The sequence below is a fragment of the Bombyx mori genome, chromosome 15, assembly GCF_030269925.1.
Source record: "Bombyx mori chromosome 15, ASM3026992v2".
Lineage (NCBI taxonomy): Eukaryota > Metazoa > Arthropoda > Insecta > Lepidoptera > Bombycidae > Bombyx > Bombyx mori.
Genome location: NC_085121.1, coordinates 263,162 through 282,835, shown reverse-complemented (window position 1 = coordinate 282,835; position 19,674 = coordinate 263,162). Strand labels below are relative to the sequence as shown.

General features: G+C 41.3%; 1 protein-coding gene across 2 annotated transcripts in view; it reads right to left on the bottom strand.

Moving 5' to 3' along the window:
* Positions 1 to 1,211: 1,211 nt before the first annotated feature.
* LOC101745968 (uncharacterized) overlaps positions 1,212 to 19,674 on the bottom strand; it is a 35,733-nt gene continuing 17,270 nt past the window's right edge. For both annotated transcript variants that reach the window (XM_038015798.1, XM_038015797.1), the window contains exons 4-7: positions 7,173 to 7,355; positions 5,340 to 5,478; positions 4,223 to 4,312; positions 1,212 to 3,613 (exon numbers count right to left, since the gene is read on the bottom strand). In XM_038015798.1, the coding sequence (XP_037871726.1) occupies positions 3,510 to 3,613; positions 4,223 to 4,312; positions 5,340 to 5,478; positions 7,173 to 7,355 (516 nt within the window). In that variant the 3' untranslated portion in view covers positions 1,212 to 3,509. The remainder of the gene's footprint in view (positions 3,614 to 4,222; positions 4,313 to 5,339; positions 5,479 to 7,172; positions 7,356 to 19,674) is intronic.

Here is a 19,674-nt window from a genome sequence, read left to right as displayed (position 1 = left end):
ATGCGTTATCGCAGGTGACGCCGGGCTGCTGCGCCGGCAGTCCGCCACAAAGCCTCGTACTGATCGCGCGTTTCTCTCATTATTGTATTTTCATATATTTGTTAGTCGTTTGTTTTGTGTCTCGTTAATTTGTTAATAATCTGTAGTGTATCGTGTTGTCGTAATATAGAACTATTTCTCGTATTGTTTCGTTTAATTTTTTATATCCAGTAAACTCCAGTCGTGCGTCGGAGCGGACACACACACTTTTTTTATTTATTTATTAGTTAATCTTTAATAAAATCAACATAAAGTCAGATATAATAAAAGACTAATGATGTTAGATATAGATACAAAACTTAATCACCTAGTGTCCATGGACTTTGGAATCGATCCTTCATATCAGGCACTTTATTTTCCTTATGAATTTGAACGTCCGGAACATCCTTTGTGTGAACATCGTTTTCTTCTACCCATAAAGTATCGTCATGAATCATTAAACAAATAATAGCTCTGGCACGTCTAGATGCAAATCTTTAGGAACGAATTGTTGCGATAGGTACAACATCTCTGGTTTTTTATGTGATTGTTTGTGTTGATCAGCGGTTTTATGTGAAGGAAAATATGGACCACATATACTACACGATCTTGGAGCGTGGAACGGCAGGAAAGCGAACGAGCAAGTTAATCCGTCCGCTGCGTTCGTATCGAGCGATGCGGGTGTGTCGGCGCGAGGCCCCGCGGCGGGGTAAAGGATAAGACGTCCGGTGCAATCGTATCAAACGATGCAACATGCAACGGCGTTCGAATCCCGCTGGCGGGTACCAATTTGTCTAATGAATAACGTACTTGAAAATTGTTTACGATTGACTTCCACGGTAAAGGAATAACATTGTGTAATAAAAAAGGAACCCGCAAAATTATAATTTGCTTAATTACTGGTGATTGGACATCTTGTGAGTTCGCACGGGTAGGTATCACCAGCCTGCTTATTTCTGCCGTGAAGCAGTTATGCGTTTCGGTATGGAGGGTGGGGCAGCCGTTGTAATTATACTTGAGACCTTAGAAATTATATCTCGAGGTGGTTGGCGCATTTACGTTGTAGATGTCTATGGGCTCCAGTAACCACTTAGCACCAGGTGGGCTGTGAGCTCGCCCACCCATCTAAGCAATAAAAAATGGTATTATTTTAATAAATGGTGTCTGGGAATTTCGTAAAATGAGAGGCAAAGTATCAAATCATATTATTTTATTGCCGTTAAAGCACGAATACATTGAATGTAGACAATGACAGCAGGCGCCGCTCGAGGGCCGGGCGCCGCCGGCGGCCACCAGGGCGCGCCCGACCGCTCCTTGTTTGTACCGAAGCTAACATTCACTTGAGCACGTTATAATTCCATAAATACCTTAAGATGTAAAGATGGCGCAAGTAGCCGCTCCTTTCAATGGCGTTGTGTCTCAACCGAGGCACGAGTATTATTTTTTTTGGGCTAGTTCATATTAATTATTATCCAAATGTATAAATAGAAATAGTATAATCCATGAGTCCGTTTACTCGGTAAACCATGTTAAATCTAAAGTATGCTATTACTAAAGTTAACTAAACTAAATACATTAATGAAACAGGCGGAGGGTGTAGGGACGGACTTGTCATCGCTGTGCGCACTGTGCCACGTGCGCTGAGCAACGTCCGCTGTTGACTCGTGTACTTCTACTGAATCGATTTTAATGTAAAACATACGTCATTACTTATAGATTGGCGTATTTGAGTGAAAAAAATATACAATGAACTTGTCTCTGGAACTCCTCGGGACTTTATTGTTAAGTCAACAGTCTTGAAGTCCGTCCGCCCCCCGCCCCCGCGTGCCCCCCGCCCCCCCTCGCTCCTGTGAGCCGCACATCGGCTAGCGGTGCGCCGCGACTCTACCCACCATACAGATATATTCATCTATTACACAATCATCAATATATTCAATAGTACAATAGATCATAGATATTACAAAACATCTCATAAGTACACACACTGCACAGTAAGGTGAGGGCGGCGCGACACAACGATCGGCTGTGAGTTCGAGCTCACGGAACTTACAAATAATTAGATAAATCATAAGATTCCTGTAACAACACGCGGCGCGGCGTCCCGGCCAGCACTCGCGGGACTACAAGGAGCAGTCCTCTTGTCCTTTTGATAATGATACGTTTAATTACTTCACATTAACTTTCTCGAGTATCATTATATTTATAATAATTAATATATATTTGAAGTTACAATCGGGAATGTGTGTAATATGTTGCGAGTGACCAGACGGCAGCCGGGACCCACGTCGGAGGCGAGGTCCTCACAACGGTGCCGCGTGACGCTGACAATGATAATGGCAGCGGCACCAGTTTTCGCAACATGTTTATATAATTTCATTTACTTCATAGAAAGTAGACATATATATATATAAGTAGACACATACAAATTTTACAAAATATTCAAAAAGTTATCTTAAAATTCGTAAGCTCAGAAAATGCGTGTAAGTTTCAGTATAAATTTATCAGGAATGATCCACGGAGCGAGGAGACAGTACCAGTGTGACATCGGCTGCACTGACGCAGCTCCTGCAATAACTGTCTCCTCTACAAATCTACATTTCGCCGTAATTTTAGACCAGATATCATCTTAATATACGACACATAAGAACCTATAGCATAGGATTAAAAATACCTACAGATTACAATTATCAAAAATGTTAATTACAAAAATACTTTATCAGTCGCGATTCATCTCAATAATAGAAATAGTAAATTTAAACATCAAAATCTCATTTTTTTTTAAATTTTTTATTGTTTTTCCTGACTGTACATGTATGAGTATGACTGTATTGTATTAAGAACCATATTGTATAGTTAGTATTGCATCATCAAGGACAGCTCCTCTATCACAAGATGAGCCCGTGCGAGTGGACGAGGCCCCCGCACTAGTCCACTGAGCCCAAGCGACTACATGGTTATGTTGGAAATTAATTAATTGAGCAGCTGCAGCGCTGGGCGGGGGACAGTGGGAGAGTCAGCGGTTCGATTGAACATTAAACATTAATATAAAGAGAGGTTGGAGTGGCCGGGCCCGCCCATCAGGAATGCACCGAGGGGCGCGCGGAGGGGACTTCAATGGACCTGTCCTCCGTACTTTCCCACCGCTATACTTCGCGGAGTGAATTATTGAAAATAAATAAACAAACTTAGGCTAAAAGATACAGTAGCCCGTGGTCATCAACAAAATATAAATAATTGATATTCGCGTACATATAACGATACTTTTGAAATAAATTTAAAAACTAATGTTAGCATGTTCCTGTCATGACTCATAATGCGATACATGTTGTAGTAAATACTTAACATAGATCAAATAGATTATCATTTCATATTTTGTAGTCGAACAAGTGACCCATCGAGAGTGTTCATATAATATTATTTAACGTAACGTCTTTATAGTTCACAATTGATCAGTCGTGGCACTGCGCCCGGGGACAGCAGCGGGCGCGGGACTAGAACAGCAGGTCGGCGGACAGGCTGCGCGCGCGCGTCCAGCAATGCGGCGGGGAGGGGGCGGGGGAGGGGGCCGGGGAGGGGGGCGGGGAGGGGGGCGACGCTGCGGACACGAGGGCGTATTCATTAATGCGTACATTTTGACTAAAATATCAAGTACAACGTGGGGACGACGGTACCACGTTAAGAAGATATTGTTCCAAAGTCAAAATAATTTAATAAAGGAATTACATTACATAAATGTGCGACGTATTTAGCTTATAGCATTATACTTAATAGCTCCACTCCTGACCCACCACCGACACAGTCGAACAAGTGATTACTGGTGGTAGGACCTCTTGTGAGTCCGCGCGAGTCGGTATCACCGCCCCGCCTATTTCTGCCGTGAAGCAGTAATGCGTTTCGGTTTGAAGGGTAGGACGTAGCCGTTGTATCTATACTGAGACTTTAGAACTTGTATCTCAAGGTGGGTGGCGCGTCTACGTTGTAGATGTATATGGGCTCCGGCAACCGCTTAACACCAGGAGGGCCGGGAGCTCGGCCAACTAAATAAGCAATAAAAATAAAAAGAGAATTGGAAATCGCTGGGTGACGTCCAAGTACCGGTGACCACTTACTCAGAGAAGTACGGCGCTCACTGCGCACATCGTGCGAGTGGTTAGAGCCGTTCATGTATTTCATAGTGTGGGGCAGTAGGAGTGTGTGTACTCACGCGCGTCCTCGTCGTGAGGCCTCGTGAGCCCGAGCTGGAAGGTGGCGGGCGGCGTCTTGCTGGGCGTGTAGCTGCACAGCGCGCCGGATGCTGTACACACGCGGACGCTGTACCACTGAACTACATGCAGCTTACACTGCTTCGAGCTTCGTCATACAGAACTACTTCACCTCACTACTTGTATATCTATACTAATATATAACTGCTGAACCATGCATCCTATTGACTTGAAACTTGGTATCCATGTAGAAAATACATGTACTTAATGGATAGGCCTAATATTTATATGAGTGTTGGACTCCCTAATAATAATGACTATAAATAATAATGTTAATTTTAAATGCCCAGCGGAGCGTGCGAGTACGGCTGGTACTAAATATACTCGTATAATATTTAACTAGAAAACCTTAGGCCGAAGAGTTGAAATCGAAAGTTTTAGAAACTGATCAAAATTAAATTGATATGAGACACACCGAGAGACCATACTGGGCGCTGCTGATTGATGAACACTAATTATTGACTCACTATGACGACCATTTATATTTAGCTTTAGCCAACAATTATTATTTCTGTAAAAAATCACGAGGTTTGAGGTCGGAGCCTCAAGGGCGACCAGGTTAGATTGAACAGCGTAACAATTAGCAGTAACCGCTACATATGTGCGTAGTTCTGCGCACGACTACCCGGAACTGATAATATTGTTATTGGATATATATATATATATATTTTTATTGCCCTTGTAGGCAGACGAGCATACGGCCCACCTGATGGTGAGTGGTTACCGTCGCTCATGGACTTCAGCAATGCCATGGGCAGAGCCAAGGCGCTGCCTACCGCTTAATACTCTCCATAAGCCTCGTTTGAAGAAGGACATGTCATATTTAATAGACATTTTTGAGGGCACTCTACATTAATTATAAAAATGAGATATAAGCATTCCCAAATTACAACATGTTTAAGTGACAATGCTCCTGGCCTCTGTTCGCACAAAGCACGACACATTAAGGACATGCGACACGCCTCCCAGCCAGCGGCAGGGGTTTCACTTCAACTAGTCTTTTGTATTGTAGAGGCATCAGGACTCGTTGACACGAGTGGGCTACTGGACCGCACTCACCTATGTGCGTGTTGTCGGCGAGGGACGCGAGGGGGGCGGAGGCCGCGAGGGGGGCGGGGGCCGGGGACTCCTCGCACATCGACGTCTCTGAAGGATACTCGAACGTGCGGGTTAGCGAGTCGTCAAATTGTAGCTTCAGCTGAAATCAATATTATTATTTATTAGCCTCGTGCCAACTGTTCACATAAAGCGACAAGTTGCCGATCTGGCTTGACGGAGTTTGTTCCTAGTAGGGGAGCCCAAGCGGGGATTTCGGGATTTACTAAAGCGCGGCAGATTAATATACAGGGGGATACCTTGTATCCGGTTAAGTACCTCCACCGAATATGAACCTCATAAATAAGGCTGCGCGTCTCGAGCGCGTCAGATTAAGGTAGGTGAGTTAATTACATGCTAAAAAGTGTATATTCCACTAATCTGACAATTTTAGAATGACGTAAATAAAGGAGAGGGCTACAAAGTTGTAAAAAAAACGTTATCTGGACATTCTCGAGCGTGACTCAATTTTTATTTATTTGGACGGAATTAATTCAAGGACAATGATAAATATATAATCTGACGATTTCCACAAATCGAAATTCTTTTTATTTTTTATTTTTCAATTAATTAAGTTCAATGATTTTGTTTGTCTTATTATGTGGATCCCTCTAGATAATCGTCATATCATGAGACAGCACGTCTAGGACATAAAGATGGGCCATATATACATATATCTTAATCTGACGCGCTAGAGTATTTCAAAATGGCGATGTTTTTTTCATATTATTATATAATAATGGCCGCGAGTTTGCGTCACATCGAAATCGTCAGTTATTGCATGAGAGCTTTATTTAAGGTTCACTTAAGAAAATATGACGCGTACGATATATTTTTTTTTTTAATTTTCAACCCTTACCTACGACCACCACCATCATGCAAACGGTCAGATTAACATACATACATTATTAAAAATACGTAGGACATTTATGCTATCAATATCTGACGCGCTCGAGTATATCCGTGCAACAGTTTTTCTTAACAAATTTGAAAATCTATAGCCGCTTCCCCCAAAGATGAAAAGGTATACATTATATGATTTTTTTTTCTTATTATCATCTAAGCTTTGCATCCCAATAGGGCTCTATGGCGCTCGAGTAAATCCCCATTTGGCATCGTGGGCTCCCCTACTATCTGGCACGGCGCTCGATTGTGAACACGTCCTATGGTCCTCGAACTATGGAAACTGAAGTTTAATAACATATTATTATTTAAACTATTTATGGAGTGAATTTTATTTATATTTATTACTGTTATTTAGAATAACAGGAAAATGATTCACAATTGACAGTGTATATAGAATAATTCATAGCTAGTAGGAAAAAAACATTAAACGAAAAACAATGGGTGAATATGTTTAGCGGCTGGGGACACCAGAGAGTCGCAGAGACTGGCAGAGTGTCGGTGCACGCATCCAGAGGTCAGAATTAGGTTGAAGCATATTTTTGATTACTTTTGAGGTTAGACGTAGGACTTTTGAGGATACTTCATAGCGAGTGGTCATTACTTTTATTGGTGGTAGGACCTCTGTGAGTCCAAACGGGTAGGTACCACCACCCCGCCTATTTCTGCCGTGTAATGCGTTTCGGTTTGAAGGGTGGGGCAGCCGTTGTAACTATACTGAGACCTTACAACTTATATCTCAAGGTGGGTGGCGCATTTACGTTGTAGATGTCTATGGGCTCCAGTAACCAGTAGCACCAGGTGGGCTGTGAGCTCGTCCAACCATCTAAAAAAAGGAATTACATAGGGTAGGTCTCTTGTTAATGGAGCTTACATAAAGGATGTGTGGTGTACCTTAGCGATCCTGTCTCTGTTAGGTTTGTTCGGCATCGAAGACTTCCCGTTGATGAGCACGTTGTCGTTGACGAAGCGTACTCCGCAGGGCGAGGGCGGGCCGCAGTCTGCCTCGTCCTCCTCCTCCGACTCGGTGCGGGTGAGGGCTTCAGGTCTAAGCACCACTATGCCGGGCTCGCCCGCCTGGAAACAATTTTCCCCTTTATCAATCAATTAATTTATCATTATTTAAATCTGTTTTTAATTATATCCACAACTCGTAAAAAGAAAGATACACTTTCACGCAATATGAATATATTCAATGTTTTAGTTTAGAATACGACCGGTCGGCGGATGGTTTCCCGGTGAGGAATGTCGCGTGGAAATGTTGTTTCTTTGGTTTACGTCGCGTTGAATGCGGGCCCTTAACAGAGTTCATATTAGGGCTGGAATATTTTATTAATTATATTAATGTATTATGTGGTTATTTGACTTGTCGTAGACGCTAACGCTAGTAAACCAGAGTTCAGTTATAAATTCATCATCCATGCGCACTTTTTTTTTCCCTACCTATGCTGATAGCCTTGAGAGGCTATATCAGCGTCGCCTTAACTAGTAGGTGAGCTCACGGGGCTCAAACCTGATGACGTTGCTAACACGAACCCTAGCTGTGCCGTGCTTCGCAGAATCTACCACCGGATCGGAAACGCGACCCACTGAGAAGATCCGGCGAGAAACTCAGTGGGCTGTGTCTGAGGATTAATTTACTCGTCGAGCCCTTCGTCGCAAGCGACGGGTTCGACGAGAACGATGCCCGGTGCTTGAGGTACCTAAAAGCACCGTTAGTGGATCGGGAGGATCCGAAATGACGTGAATTCAATACACGAAACTCACGCACCTGGGTTAACAACGCCTTTTGAACCCAGAGCCGTCATTCTAGAAAATTACAAATTGAAACCAAACGAGACAACTCTGTCCGCCCCGAGATTGTATTTAGGCAAGCAGCCCTAGCGCGCCGCGCCAGTGGAATCCAGTCCGGCGTCCGGTGACCGTGGCCGTCGACTCCAAGAAAAGCCGCGGACGAAGCCACAAGCAGAGCGACTAGCGTGCACGGGATATCTCGGCATATTTTGTTATTAAATTTACGTCAAAGGTACTTTTTACTTGATAACAGTCGTGTTTGTTAATAAGCGATCAGAAGATGCGGATGTGCAGCTATGGCCGCTTCGATTTACTGTTACATATTTTCCCTTTCCGTCTACGGAAAACATTTCTTTATTGTCTTAGCCAATACTTGGCACACACAAGGCCGCGAGTGAACTTAAACTATAGAAAATAACTACTAGTTGTGCCGATCCAAACTAGTTGGATAAGGGGAAGAAAAAGATGATTAAGGACCTGGAACTTATGAACAGATCTTAATTTGTATTCTATAACCTGTTTAAGCTACTCTTCTATTTTTCGTAGTTTACGCTAACAGAGGAGCCAAAATGAATGTGTCGCTCATGCGATTAGTATTATAACTAATATATGTCATAGACTGTAAGTATTCGTGAACACAATCGCATTACATAAATACTTAACAAGTTTAAAAACATAGCGCTATGTTCTCAGTCATCGCCTCTATCTACGACTGATGTCTTCAAACCGCAACAGAAACAAGATCAACCGCATTATTATCATCACATGTGTAGCGCAGAGTTTATATAATAGGTTATCAGTGGTTAGTTAGTACACGATGTTGAAGAATAGAATAGAATAGGAGGTTTTAAAGTCGTTGTGGCCTAAAGGATAAGACGTCCGGTGCATTCGTGTTGAGCGATGCACCGGTGTTCGAATCTCAGGCGGGCACTAATTTTTCTAACGAAATATGTACTCAACAAATGTTCAGGATTGACTTCCACGGTGAAGGAATTAATACGTGTAATGGAAATAGAACCCGCAAAATTAAAATTTGCGTTATTACTGATGGTTCCTACCATTTTGAGAGCCCGTACGGGTACCACCACCCTGTCTATTTCTGTCGTGAAGTAGCAATGCGTTTTAGTTTGAAGGGTGGGGCAGCCGTTGTACTGTACTGAGACCTTAGAACTCATATCACAAGGTGGCGGCACTTCCGTTGTTGACGTCTTTGGGCTCCGGTAACCACTTAACACCAGGTGGGCCGTTTTCGACGACCCATCTAAGCAATGAAAAAAAGGTTTACGCTAATCGCAGTACTATGGCCAGGGCCGAATAGCAAGTCAACCATGACTTTCACTGTTTTTATACGGACGGATCAAACTAACGACTTAACATGAACCCACATTATAACACGAGGTGAAAGGCCACATACCATTATGCGACTGCTTAAATCCCCTCCCCTCCCCCCGACAGGCTATTTTATGGTTTTATGGTTTATTTTGTTTATATGACGAGTCTTCATTGAGTAAGACATAAGGTATTCGAAACATCGGAATTTTTCAAAAAAAAGTCACAATTAAGAGATTGAAAATGTTCGTATTAATTTTGCCGCAAATGGGAGACAGCTTAAAGTTCTTCTGGTTAGCTAGTTGAATGGAGCTTACAATCTGACTGCTGCCGCTCGCTCAATTGAGGTAATAATGGCTTTTCTACCCTTCAATTCGTAATTACTTACCATCAGTAATTATGTTTTATTTTCATGGATTAGATTTAAAACAATTTATTCTTTTAGTGCTGAAGTCATTGGTCAATCGATACATAAAAATTTAGAAGAATTAGAGCCTCAATTATCGAGCCATAATCTAATGACAGTGGAGTGAGTACAAGTGCATCACTAAATTCAATAAAATTCAGTTTCTATGTTCAAAATGCACAGTATGGTCACTCTGTTCGCGACAGGGCCATCCTCACACGCGGTGTTCGCACTCCGCCATAAATAAAGAGTATTGTTTGCAGAGAAGCACCCAAAGTTATTTACACACGGCGACGCGAGGCATGGTAGTTCATGTCGGCCTTTGATGTGCATTTTATGTGATAAGAAATTCGGTTTCATTAGCATTAGCGGGTAAACAGTAATAGTAATAGGATAAAAAAATTATAGAGAAATGAATTATTTTGAGTTCGGCCTGCTATTAAAGAGATCTTTTTTGTTTTAAAATTATGTTTACTTTTTCAAAATATAATTAACGTTAAATCTTCCATTACGTGTTCACATGTTTCAAAATATTCACCATTAAACGTTCGAGAGTTAAATACATAATGTTGTACAAACATTCAACAAATACATGTACCGGAAACCACTTCCTCACTGGCCCAAAAAATATAGGCCACTAATTGAAAATCTTGCTTCCATAATATATATGTACGAGTATTACAAGTCGATAAACATAACACAAACGTGAAGCGGTGGAAATCACAAGCGACCTCATTAGTCGAGTACTCTACAACAGATAGCCAGCCACCCAACCACCCGAAGGAACAAGGAAACAATTAATTAATTGAACATTTGTCATTACTGTTGTAGGTACTCGTAGTGTATTGTTTTGACAGTCAATGCGATGCGTACCGTTGTGGTTATTTTTAAATCTCGTTTGAAGTGGCATATGTTAGAGTTCCCAGGAAGCAACTAACAGTTACATACCTCGGCATCAACGCATATTGAGACATTGTTGCAATTAAAACAAACAAGAAAAACATAGTTTTCATAATACAAATGCTATATTACGAAATACAATCAAAAAATTATATTATTATTATTTTGGTGGTGATTGCGAAGTCATATCAATATTAGGAAATTGATTAGGTATCGATCGTGACCTCAATGGTTTTTTGTATGCAGTCAATAAGGTCCAATCGCACGGTTGCTGCAGAGCGTTGAACTGCTTGCCAGGACACAGCTCGAGGTCATCAGGCTAGACGACGAACTAGGGGAAGATTGTAGATGAGAACAGCGAACCATTGTTGTGTCGGCGGAACGAGAAGTAAGTAGCTAAGAACTCGCCGCGGAGTCGAGTGGTTCTGAGAAGGCTGAACACCACGTTATTATCAGGAAACTATCGTTAGGTATTTACTTCTATCTGTTATTATTATACGAGTTTGTGAACTACAAATGAGACGTCTTTAATGTGACCGCCATGCGCCATGCTGGCTATTAAAGTACATTATCGACGATATCGATACTATCTATCACTCACAACTTCCATTCCCTGAACTTCCTACGTATGTATACCTCAGCACTAATAGTTGAGGAGACGCGATATAGAACTTGCCTCGATCAGAAAGACTGGTCCACCCTCGAACCGGATCATGGTCGATGGTTGAACGTGCAAGCGTCGCGGCGTACTACGGGTGCATTGCTGCCAACCAGCGGGCGCCGATATTATCTTAATCGGGGCTTATATTTATAATATTTCGGACGCGTTGTAAAGATACGAGGGCATAATTAATATTATCGGGTATATTGTTGCTTAATGCTTGTGCGTTGTTCTTGTTGTGTGAAATGAGACTTCTGGTTGTTTCGTCACTTCCTTCTTAAGCGATCGATAAGAGTTTGGACTTTTGATAATACAGGTGTCCGTGACTACGCTGATACTGCCACGATGTGTCCAAGTGGATGACTATCCTTGCAGACGTCGTCAACGTGAAATGTTGAAAAAGAGAAGTTTTGCAATTAGTCTGTGTATTTTTGTGGTACCTCAGGACTGTAATCTAGTTGAACGGATTTCGAAGCTTCTTTCTTATATGAAAGCTGGTACTTCTCGTCTTCATTAAGATCTGACGAGTAGTTCTTGAGTTGTCTTTATTAATGTATATTTAATCGACTTCGATAATGATGATAACAATTGACATTAATGACATATTATTTTGTTAAAATTTTGCCTTACTTGTCGACCCATTTCTAAAGCATGACAACATAAAGTAATGAAACCGTGGACTGGGGTTCAAAGTATTTCGAGCACAATATGAATTCATCCAATTCGCCCAATTGCATACTCGACACAGCAATATCAATAGATGCAAAGGATTCTTGATTCGTTAAACAATCTCGCAGATGAAGTACGGTTTTGTTCTATACTGAGGAAAATGAGCGTTTCGATTATATTCAAACAATGTAATGTAGTGAGTACAAATATTAGCAGCAAGTAGGTAGGTACTAACGTTCTAATAGTGGCGTTAGCAAATGACCAAACACGTCGTTTATAGTTATTTAGTGCGCCAGTTGAATCAACATCCCATTCGTCACGCTACTGCCGAGAGATAAGCCGTGTACGTTTCCTGCCGTCCACAAATACGAGGAAATATTACTTGAGTGTACGTACGGCTTGGATGACCCATTTTAGATAATAGCTAAACTTTGTTGTGTCGACGGTAATCGAACTATGTTTATACTTAGTATTTGTCTTTAAAGGGACATTCTACAAGTTAATTAATTCTATTTAAAAAAAAACTGTGAAAAAATGTAAAGTGATGAGTTTCTTAAAGCTTTGTGGTTTAACGGCATTAATGTGATGTCCATCATTTTAATGCAATTAATTTTGAGTTTGTTTCAATACATTTAGAATTTGCGACGTCCTTTAGATTCTGCCGCGTTGATTTTAATAAAGTTCTCAAGGGCCTTAACCTAAATCTATCACAGGATAAGAGGTACCACGCCGTGATAGCTCAGTGATGCTCTTAGTACATTAGTGTAAACGAATGTTCATGAGCATCATCGAGATCAGAATTAAGCATCACCTGATGTAGATCAGCATTAACACAAAATTGCATTAAAACGTTTTCAATTACGAATCAGCCCGCAGCTGCAGATTACAAACAAGTTAGATGGAATCAACATTTCTTGTACGTATGCAGTATGCAGTACATTATGCATGTCGTATGTTAGGGCACGTGTCGACGCCGCGCGTGATCGGAAATAAAACGCTTGATTTAGCGCGATATCGAATGCTTCGTGCGTCTCTTGCCGCGGGGATGTGTTGTATAACTTTGCTCACTGAAGTAAACGTGAACAATTTAATACTAAAGTTTACACCAGTGGTTCCCAAACTTATTTTGTCTACTGCCCGCTTTGAGAATAAATAATTTTTAGCGCCCCCATTTTTTCACCTTTTTTTTTTTAATGCCCTTGTAGGCAGGCGAGCATACGGCCCACCTGATGGTGAGTGGTTACCGTCGCCCATGGACTTCAGCAATGCCAGGGGCAGAGCCAAGCCGCTGCCTACCGCTACCTACTTAAAAACCACTATAGCGAGAGTTAAGACGGTGTCTAAGAGACCTAGATGAAATTATAAATCGCCTCCCAAACCTCTACAAAACGCCCCCATTTTTTTCTGGGTCTCCTACCGCCCCCCATTAAGCTTGCAGCGCACACAAGGGGGCGTTATCGCCCACTTTGAGAAAGCCCAAACACGACATAGTCATGAGACAGTTCTATTTCAGCTGTATAATGCTATGTACTTTGTCTGTTCAATTAGCCCAACAGCTAGTAGTACCTTTTTTTTAACACCGGGGAATCCATTTACGGATACCCGATCCGGAGGGGCAAAGAACCGGGTTATGTTGGGCTCCGGTGCCTTCTGAGAGGAAGAGGGGGACGAGGAGGGCCAAGGTCCTCCACCTCCCCGAATTCCTCGCAGGAGACTACGTCTTGAAAAGGCGCTCGCCCCGCAAAACCAACTACCGACTAAACCTCATCGAGCTCCACCACACCGGCTACACCAGACCTACGGTACCGCAGTGCGCGCCGAAAAACAGCTAGTAGTACCTACGCAGCTACGTTTCGATAATAAAGTGCCCTTCAGGTACATCCAGTTTATATCTATATTCTTTTGTAGGAATGGTCGAAGTATTTCTACGAAGTATGCATATCAACGCTTGAAAGGCAAACGTGACTAAGCGACAATAACTGTTTTGTACACAAATGATTGGCAATAACCATATTCGATGCGCAAAAAAAAATATATATATTTCTAGGTCTATTAAAATCATTTCAATCCTACATCTAGATTCGTTAAAATAGATTTTTTTTCAGGTATTTAAACTTTAAATTAATTAGTCTACTGTAAAGTTCACGCATTGTCGCTTAGTCACGTTTGCCTTTCAAGCGTTGATATGATTGTTTCGCTGCGTGTTTGTTTAATCGAGTATCTAACTAAAATTACTGGTACATTACATACAGAGATGAATTTATCGTATTAGCGTAAAGTTTGGAGTTGTTTAGATTAGACTTTATGAAGCGAGTATTACCGCCGCTACATCTGATGCTGGTTGTTGAATTCGAGAACTCACGAACGAACATCACGCAGCGCACAAATGGCCTTGAGAAAACGTGCGTACGGCCAGGCTCGACTCAACTTATCTGTTATTAAATGTCGCGTACATACGCACTGACCACAATCACGTCGTGTATACTTTAAGCTACCATATGCCTCCAGCAGGACAACATAAGTATCATTTATCTTGAAGTAGTCAATTTTTTTTTGAGATATATGTTCTAAGGCCTCAAGTATAGTTACAACGGCCGCCCCACCCTTTAAACCGAAACGCATTACTGCTTCACGGCAGAAATAGACGGTGTGGTGGTACTTACCCATGCGGACTCATAAGAGGTCCTACCACCAGTAATTACGCAAATTATAATTTTGCGTAATTACTGCACCCAGCTTCGGAGAGGCAGTGCCGCATGAGAACATTGCGAATGCGTGGAGTAGAACCGTGATGCTAGGTTTAATATTTGGTACGGTGATTCACGTGTAGGGAATGCTCCCCTTTCCAGGAGATCGTCTGGCCGCCTCCCCTTTATCGATCCGGTACGTGCGAGGAACGACTGCTCTTTTTGCATTGTCATGAACGGTACGTTTCGCATACCGGTGTAGGGCTTTTGTTTAGAAACTGACTTTTACATGCAATGGAAATAAATCTGAAGGGTACGTTGGAGACTTATATAAATAAAGGGGTCCGTTACTGAGCCTGTCCCGGGACAGTTTACAGTCAACAACAGTAGTTAGGTTTATATGTGTTTGATCGTTCGAGCGTCACGTTCCTTCATAGCTAGTTTACGCAATCTCGGGTACGCCTTTGTTTATCAGCATCAGTTTATAATAATTAAAAACACGATAATTTGATAGAGCGCCGTATGAAGCATCGATAATACCATTAACGATTAGTGTCCATTACTGACTCATACGCTGACTGGCAAATTCAAAATATTTCAAGGAAATTTTAAGGTTTGGTTTGATTATTTTGATTGGAATACAGACCACAACGTGATCAAATAAATTTATCATGACACATTAGCATAAAGCAGACCTCCACGACATTTTTTCGATTTCTTTTAATATTATTATTGATTTTATAATTTTCCTTGTCTTCATTATTGTCGTAATCAGCCGGCTTGTGATTAATAAACCAGATATTAGATTACATTTTTGGAGTTTACTCCTTTAGAATCGATTTACATATATAGGCCCGGGGTATGAAAATTATGGGGACCAAAATCGTACTAGCATGTCACACGAAATGCGTTATGCGCCTGATTGGCTCCTGATTGCGTGATGCGTGCGCGCGCCAATCAAAATCGTACTAGCATGTCACACGAAATGCGTTATGCGCCTGATTGGCTCCTGATTGCGTGATGCGTGCGCGCGCCAATCAGGAGCCAACGCGCGGCCGCGTTATCGCAGGTGACGCCGGGCTGCTGCGCCGGCAGTCCGCCACAAAGCCTCGTACTGATCGCGCGTTTCTCTCATTATTGTATTTTCATATATTTGTTAGTCGTTTGTTTTGTGTCTCGTTAATTTGTTAATAATCTGTAGTGTATCGTGTTGTCGTAATATAGAACTATTTCTCGTATTGTTTCGTTTAATTTTTTATATCCAGTAAACTCCAGTCGTGCGTCGGAGCGGACACACACACTTTTTTTTTTTTTAAGAAACTTCAACTTTAAAATAATAGAGTTAAATTTACCCTGCCGACCAAGCCTGAACTTTTTTCACAATTTATAACATTGCTATTGATGGTTACAATGTTTTTGATAAAACACAGAGAAAGTAAAACTAAACAATGAAGACGATAACTTCGAGTATAAGCGCACAGTTTTCTAGAGCACAAATCGATAGAAGCCCAACTAAATGTAAACTGGGTAACGAACTGGCTGCGTTTCTAGCGCGACTGGCTCAACGCTAGCAGGTACCCACAGTTTTCTCAGGTATTTCTAATCGTCCCCTTGACATCGAAGTAGCTACGCAGTCAGTGCCGCCGCCTAACTTCAGACATATTTTGATGAGGTCGTTGGTCGAGTGGTCGGTGACCCGGAGTATTGTGCCTGCTTGGACCTCTGCCCGGGTTCGATTCCCGTTGAGATTCAGTACTCTTAGAATTCTCTATCTCTGAGTTTACCTGTCTCTAACTCGTAATTACTTTTATTCGAAATTTTGGGAGACACAATATATTACAAAGCACTTTATGCTCTTGGTGTACTAAACTAACGACAATATACAGAAAAAAGAGAATGAGAAAATAAACTTAAAACTAAAGTACATTGCACGGACTTATTGCTGAAAGCGATCTCTTCCAGTCAACCTTGCGATGGAGATGATTTCGGAAATTGGTGAGGTATTTTGATGTAATCCAAGGTCGTCATTATATAAATACTTACTTAATACAAATTATATTACATTAGCATAGATAAATACATACAAATATTTTGAATTTTTACTGGTGGTAAAGCGTCTTGTAAGTCCGCGCGGGTAGGTACTACCACCCTGCCTATTTCTGCCTGGAAACAGTAACATGTTTCGGTATGAAGGGAGGGGCAGCCGCTGTACTGTAAAAACTGAACAAACGTAATAATGATTTAAATAATTTCTGATTCTCGAAAGGGAGTTTATCGCCAAATGGACCTCGATTTCGCCTACCCGGCTACGTCGTTAATAAAGCAAACAAACTGCACTATTATATGTACGGGCGACACAGTTCGGTGAGATAGTGTGTTATTATGCACTCGAATTATCAAATTTTATGAGTCATTGGTCAAACAGCGGACGTGGACCAATATTTTTAACTGCAATCAATTATTATATGCTTATATTATAGGTTTTTTAGTGTTGTTCTTACGAGCTGGTCAAGGTATATTTAAAATTGTATTGAAGTAGGTATGTATAACTGATCCACGTTGGAAAAATATTACCCTATTGCAGTCTAGTCGGCTACACCAAGCTACACACTCACACGATTCGAAACCAAGTATTTAACTACCATGAGATGAGCAGATGGGCACTGTCTGCCTGTCACAATATAAATACCGGATTAACCTGACGTGGAACGTGAGATCCAATAAGATCCCAAAAAGTATTAAAGCATAAAAATAGTTCATGTTCATGAAACTGAGTCCGGGGGTCATCAAATGGAAAACTACTTTTGAAGTGAACGAAAATATTAATTTCTTTCCATTTTATATTCGTTTGTTCCTGTTGTTAATTTCATTGCATCTTAGTGTTCAGTTGTTAGTTTTTTATGGGCACAAAACTGAGTCATATCGGGTGTCATATGGGTACCACCGACCTCTTTATTTCTCTCGATTCCAACTTCCATCCTACTAAGTGATGGCATCCATTAAAATATAAAGTTGTCAGTTTCATACAAAATCTTATAGAAATTGAAACGTTAACGTTTTACGGATAGACTGAAAAATGAAGCAAAAGCATCAAAAAAACATTGTATTAAACAATCAAGCATATGCTTGAACTCATCTTATCTGCTCATCAAGGTCAAGTGTTTTGACGTAACAATAATATTATGAAAGAAATGAGATAAGAAGTTGTTGAAGCATGAGGTGTAGTAATTATTGTACGTTCGCGCTCCATCTGAGGAAACGATGTCACGAAACTAATATGCACTCCATATGTAGATCAACCCGCACAGCGTTTAGTTCAGTGTTTACAGTGAAGTATGCACCACGCTCGTGGTTCAGTATCAAAATAGTTTTTGTTAGCTTAGAATGGCAGATAAGCTCACCATTACAGTTATCCCTCGTGTTGTGATAGGATCGTGTCAGGAGTAAGCAGGTCGGCAGTATCAGGCTCAGGCATGAATTAGGAAAAAACGGCAGTATCAGGCTCAGGCATGAATTAGGAAAAATGGTACAGGAAATTAAGGGGAAGATACAAAAAAAGTGAAGTGAGGACTTGATGTGGTCTGGTTTCTGAATAGTAGCCGGATGGATTATTATAGAGTTCTTACTAAATTCAGCTTTATATGCCAATGATAAACAAATTATTGATGGGTATGAAACAAGTTTTTTTCCCTAACTACTATAACTAGCCTAAGGAGCTATTCCAGCTACCCTCGAACGTGTCGGTGAGCTAACGGGCTCAAGTTAAGATAATTGCTGACACTAGCACTAGCAAGAACAGTGTTTCGCTGAATCTACAACCGGATCGAAATCGCGACCACTGAGAGGATCCGACGAGAAACTCAGTGGGTTATTTCGCTCGGCGAAGACTTGGTCTTAATCGACCAATTTGACGAGAATGACCGGGGCTTAAAGGACGGCGACTTTTTGTAGTCCCGTTGCCTGAGTCGGATATGTAGTTAGAAGCGGCCACAATAAGAGGGTTATCATGACGCGTCACTTTTTGATTAATTGAAACAAGGGGTCGGTTTAGTTACAGAACTGAAAGTTATAACAAAAATACCCTTATAAAAGTAAACGATTGTTGTACTTCTAATTTATTTTATTATATTCATTACGATTTAATATTGCATCGGGAAATATACAAAAACGGACCTAACCGGTTAAAGGAAAATAGAGTCAATATTGAATATATCCCTGTCTGGTTTTCGCGTAGAGTTTTGATCACTTGATCTTTGGGTTATCCGGAGCCTGGCCGCTGCATGTCGACACGGAATGTCTTACGCATATTCTTCTTCCGTCACTACGCCTCAGCCTTGAGTCGATATTATTTGAGTAACATGTTACAAAATGCAATGCAACAGTCGCTTTAACTCTTTAACGATAATTGTGTGTCCACGGATATTGGCGTGGGTTGCGTCGTGGCGGCATATTGCGAATTGTCTGCGAATATGCAATATTAGGATTGCTCTTTATATGTAAATGTCATCATTATAAAATTGCCAATCTGTTAAAGTTTTTTTACTGCCTTGATAGCTGACGAACCACTCAGCACATGGATTGATATATTCAATTTATTGGGGCTTTGAGAGACCGCAATTTTTTTTATTGCTTAGATTGGTCGTGGTGCTCACATCCCACTTGGTGTTAAGTGGTTACTGAAGCCCATAGACATCTACGACGTAAATGCGCCACCCACCCTGAGATACAAGTTCTAAGGTCTGCTTTATGGCAGAAATAGGCAGGGTGGTGGTACCTACCCGCGCGGACTCACAAGAGGTCCTACCATCAGTAAGCCACTTAACCATGAAGTACCATCAGTAGTTACGCATTTTTTTATAAGCTTCTCTGATTTAATTACTCAAAGTTATTCCTTCATCGCGGAAGACATCCGAGAACATGTATGAAGTATGAGTTACGTAGAAAAACTTG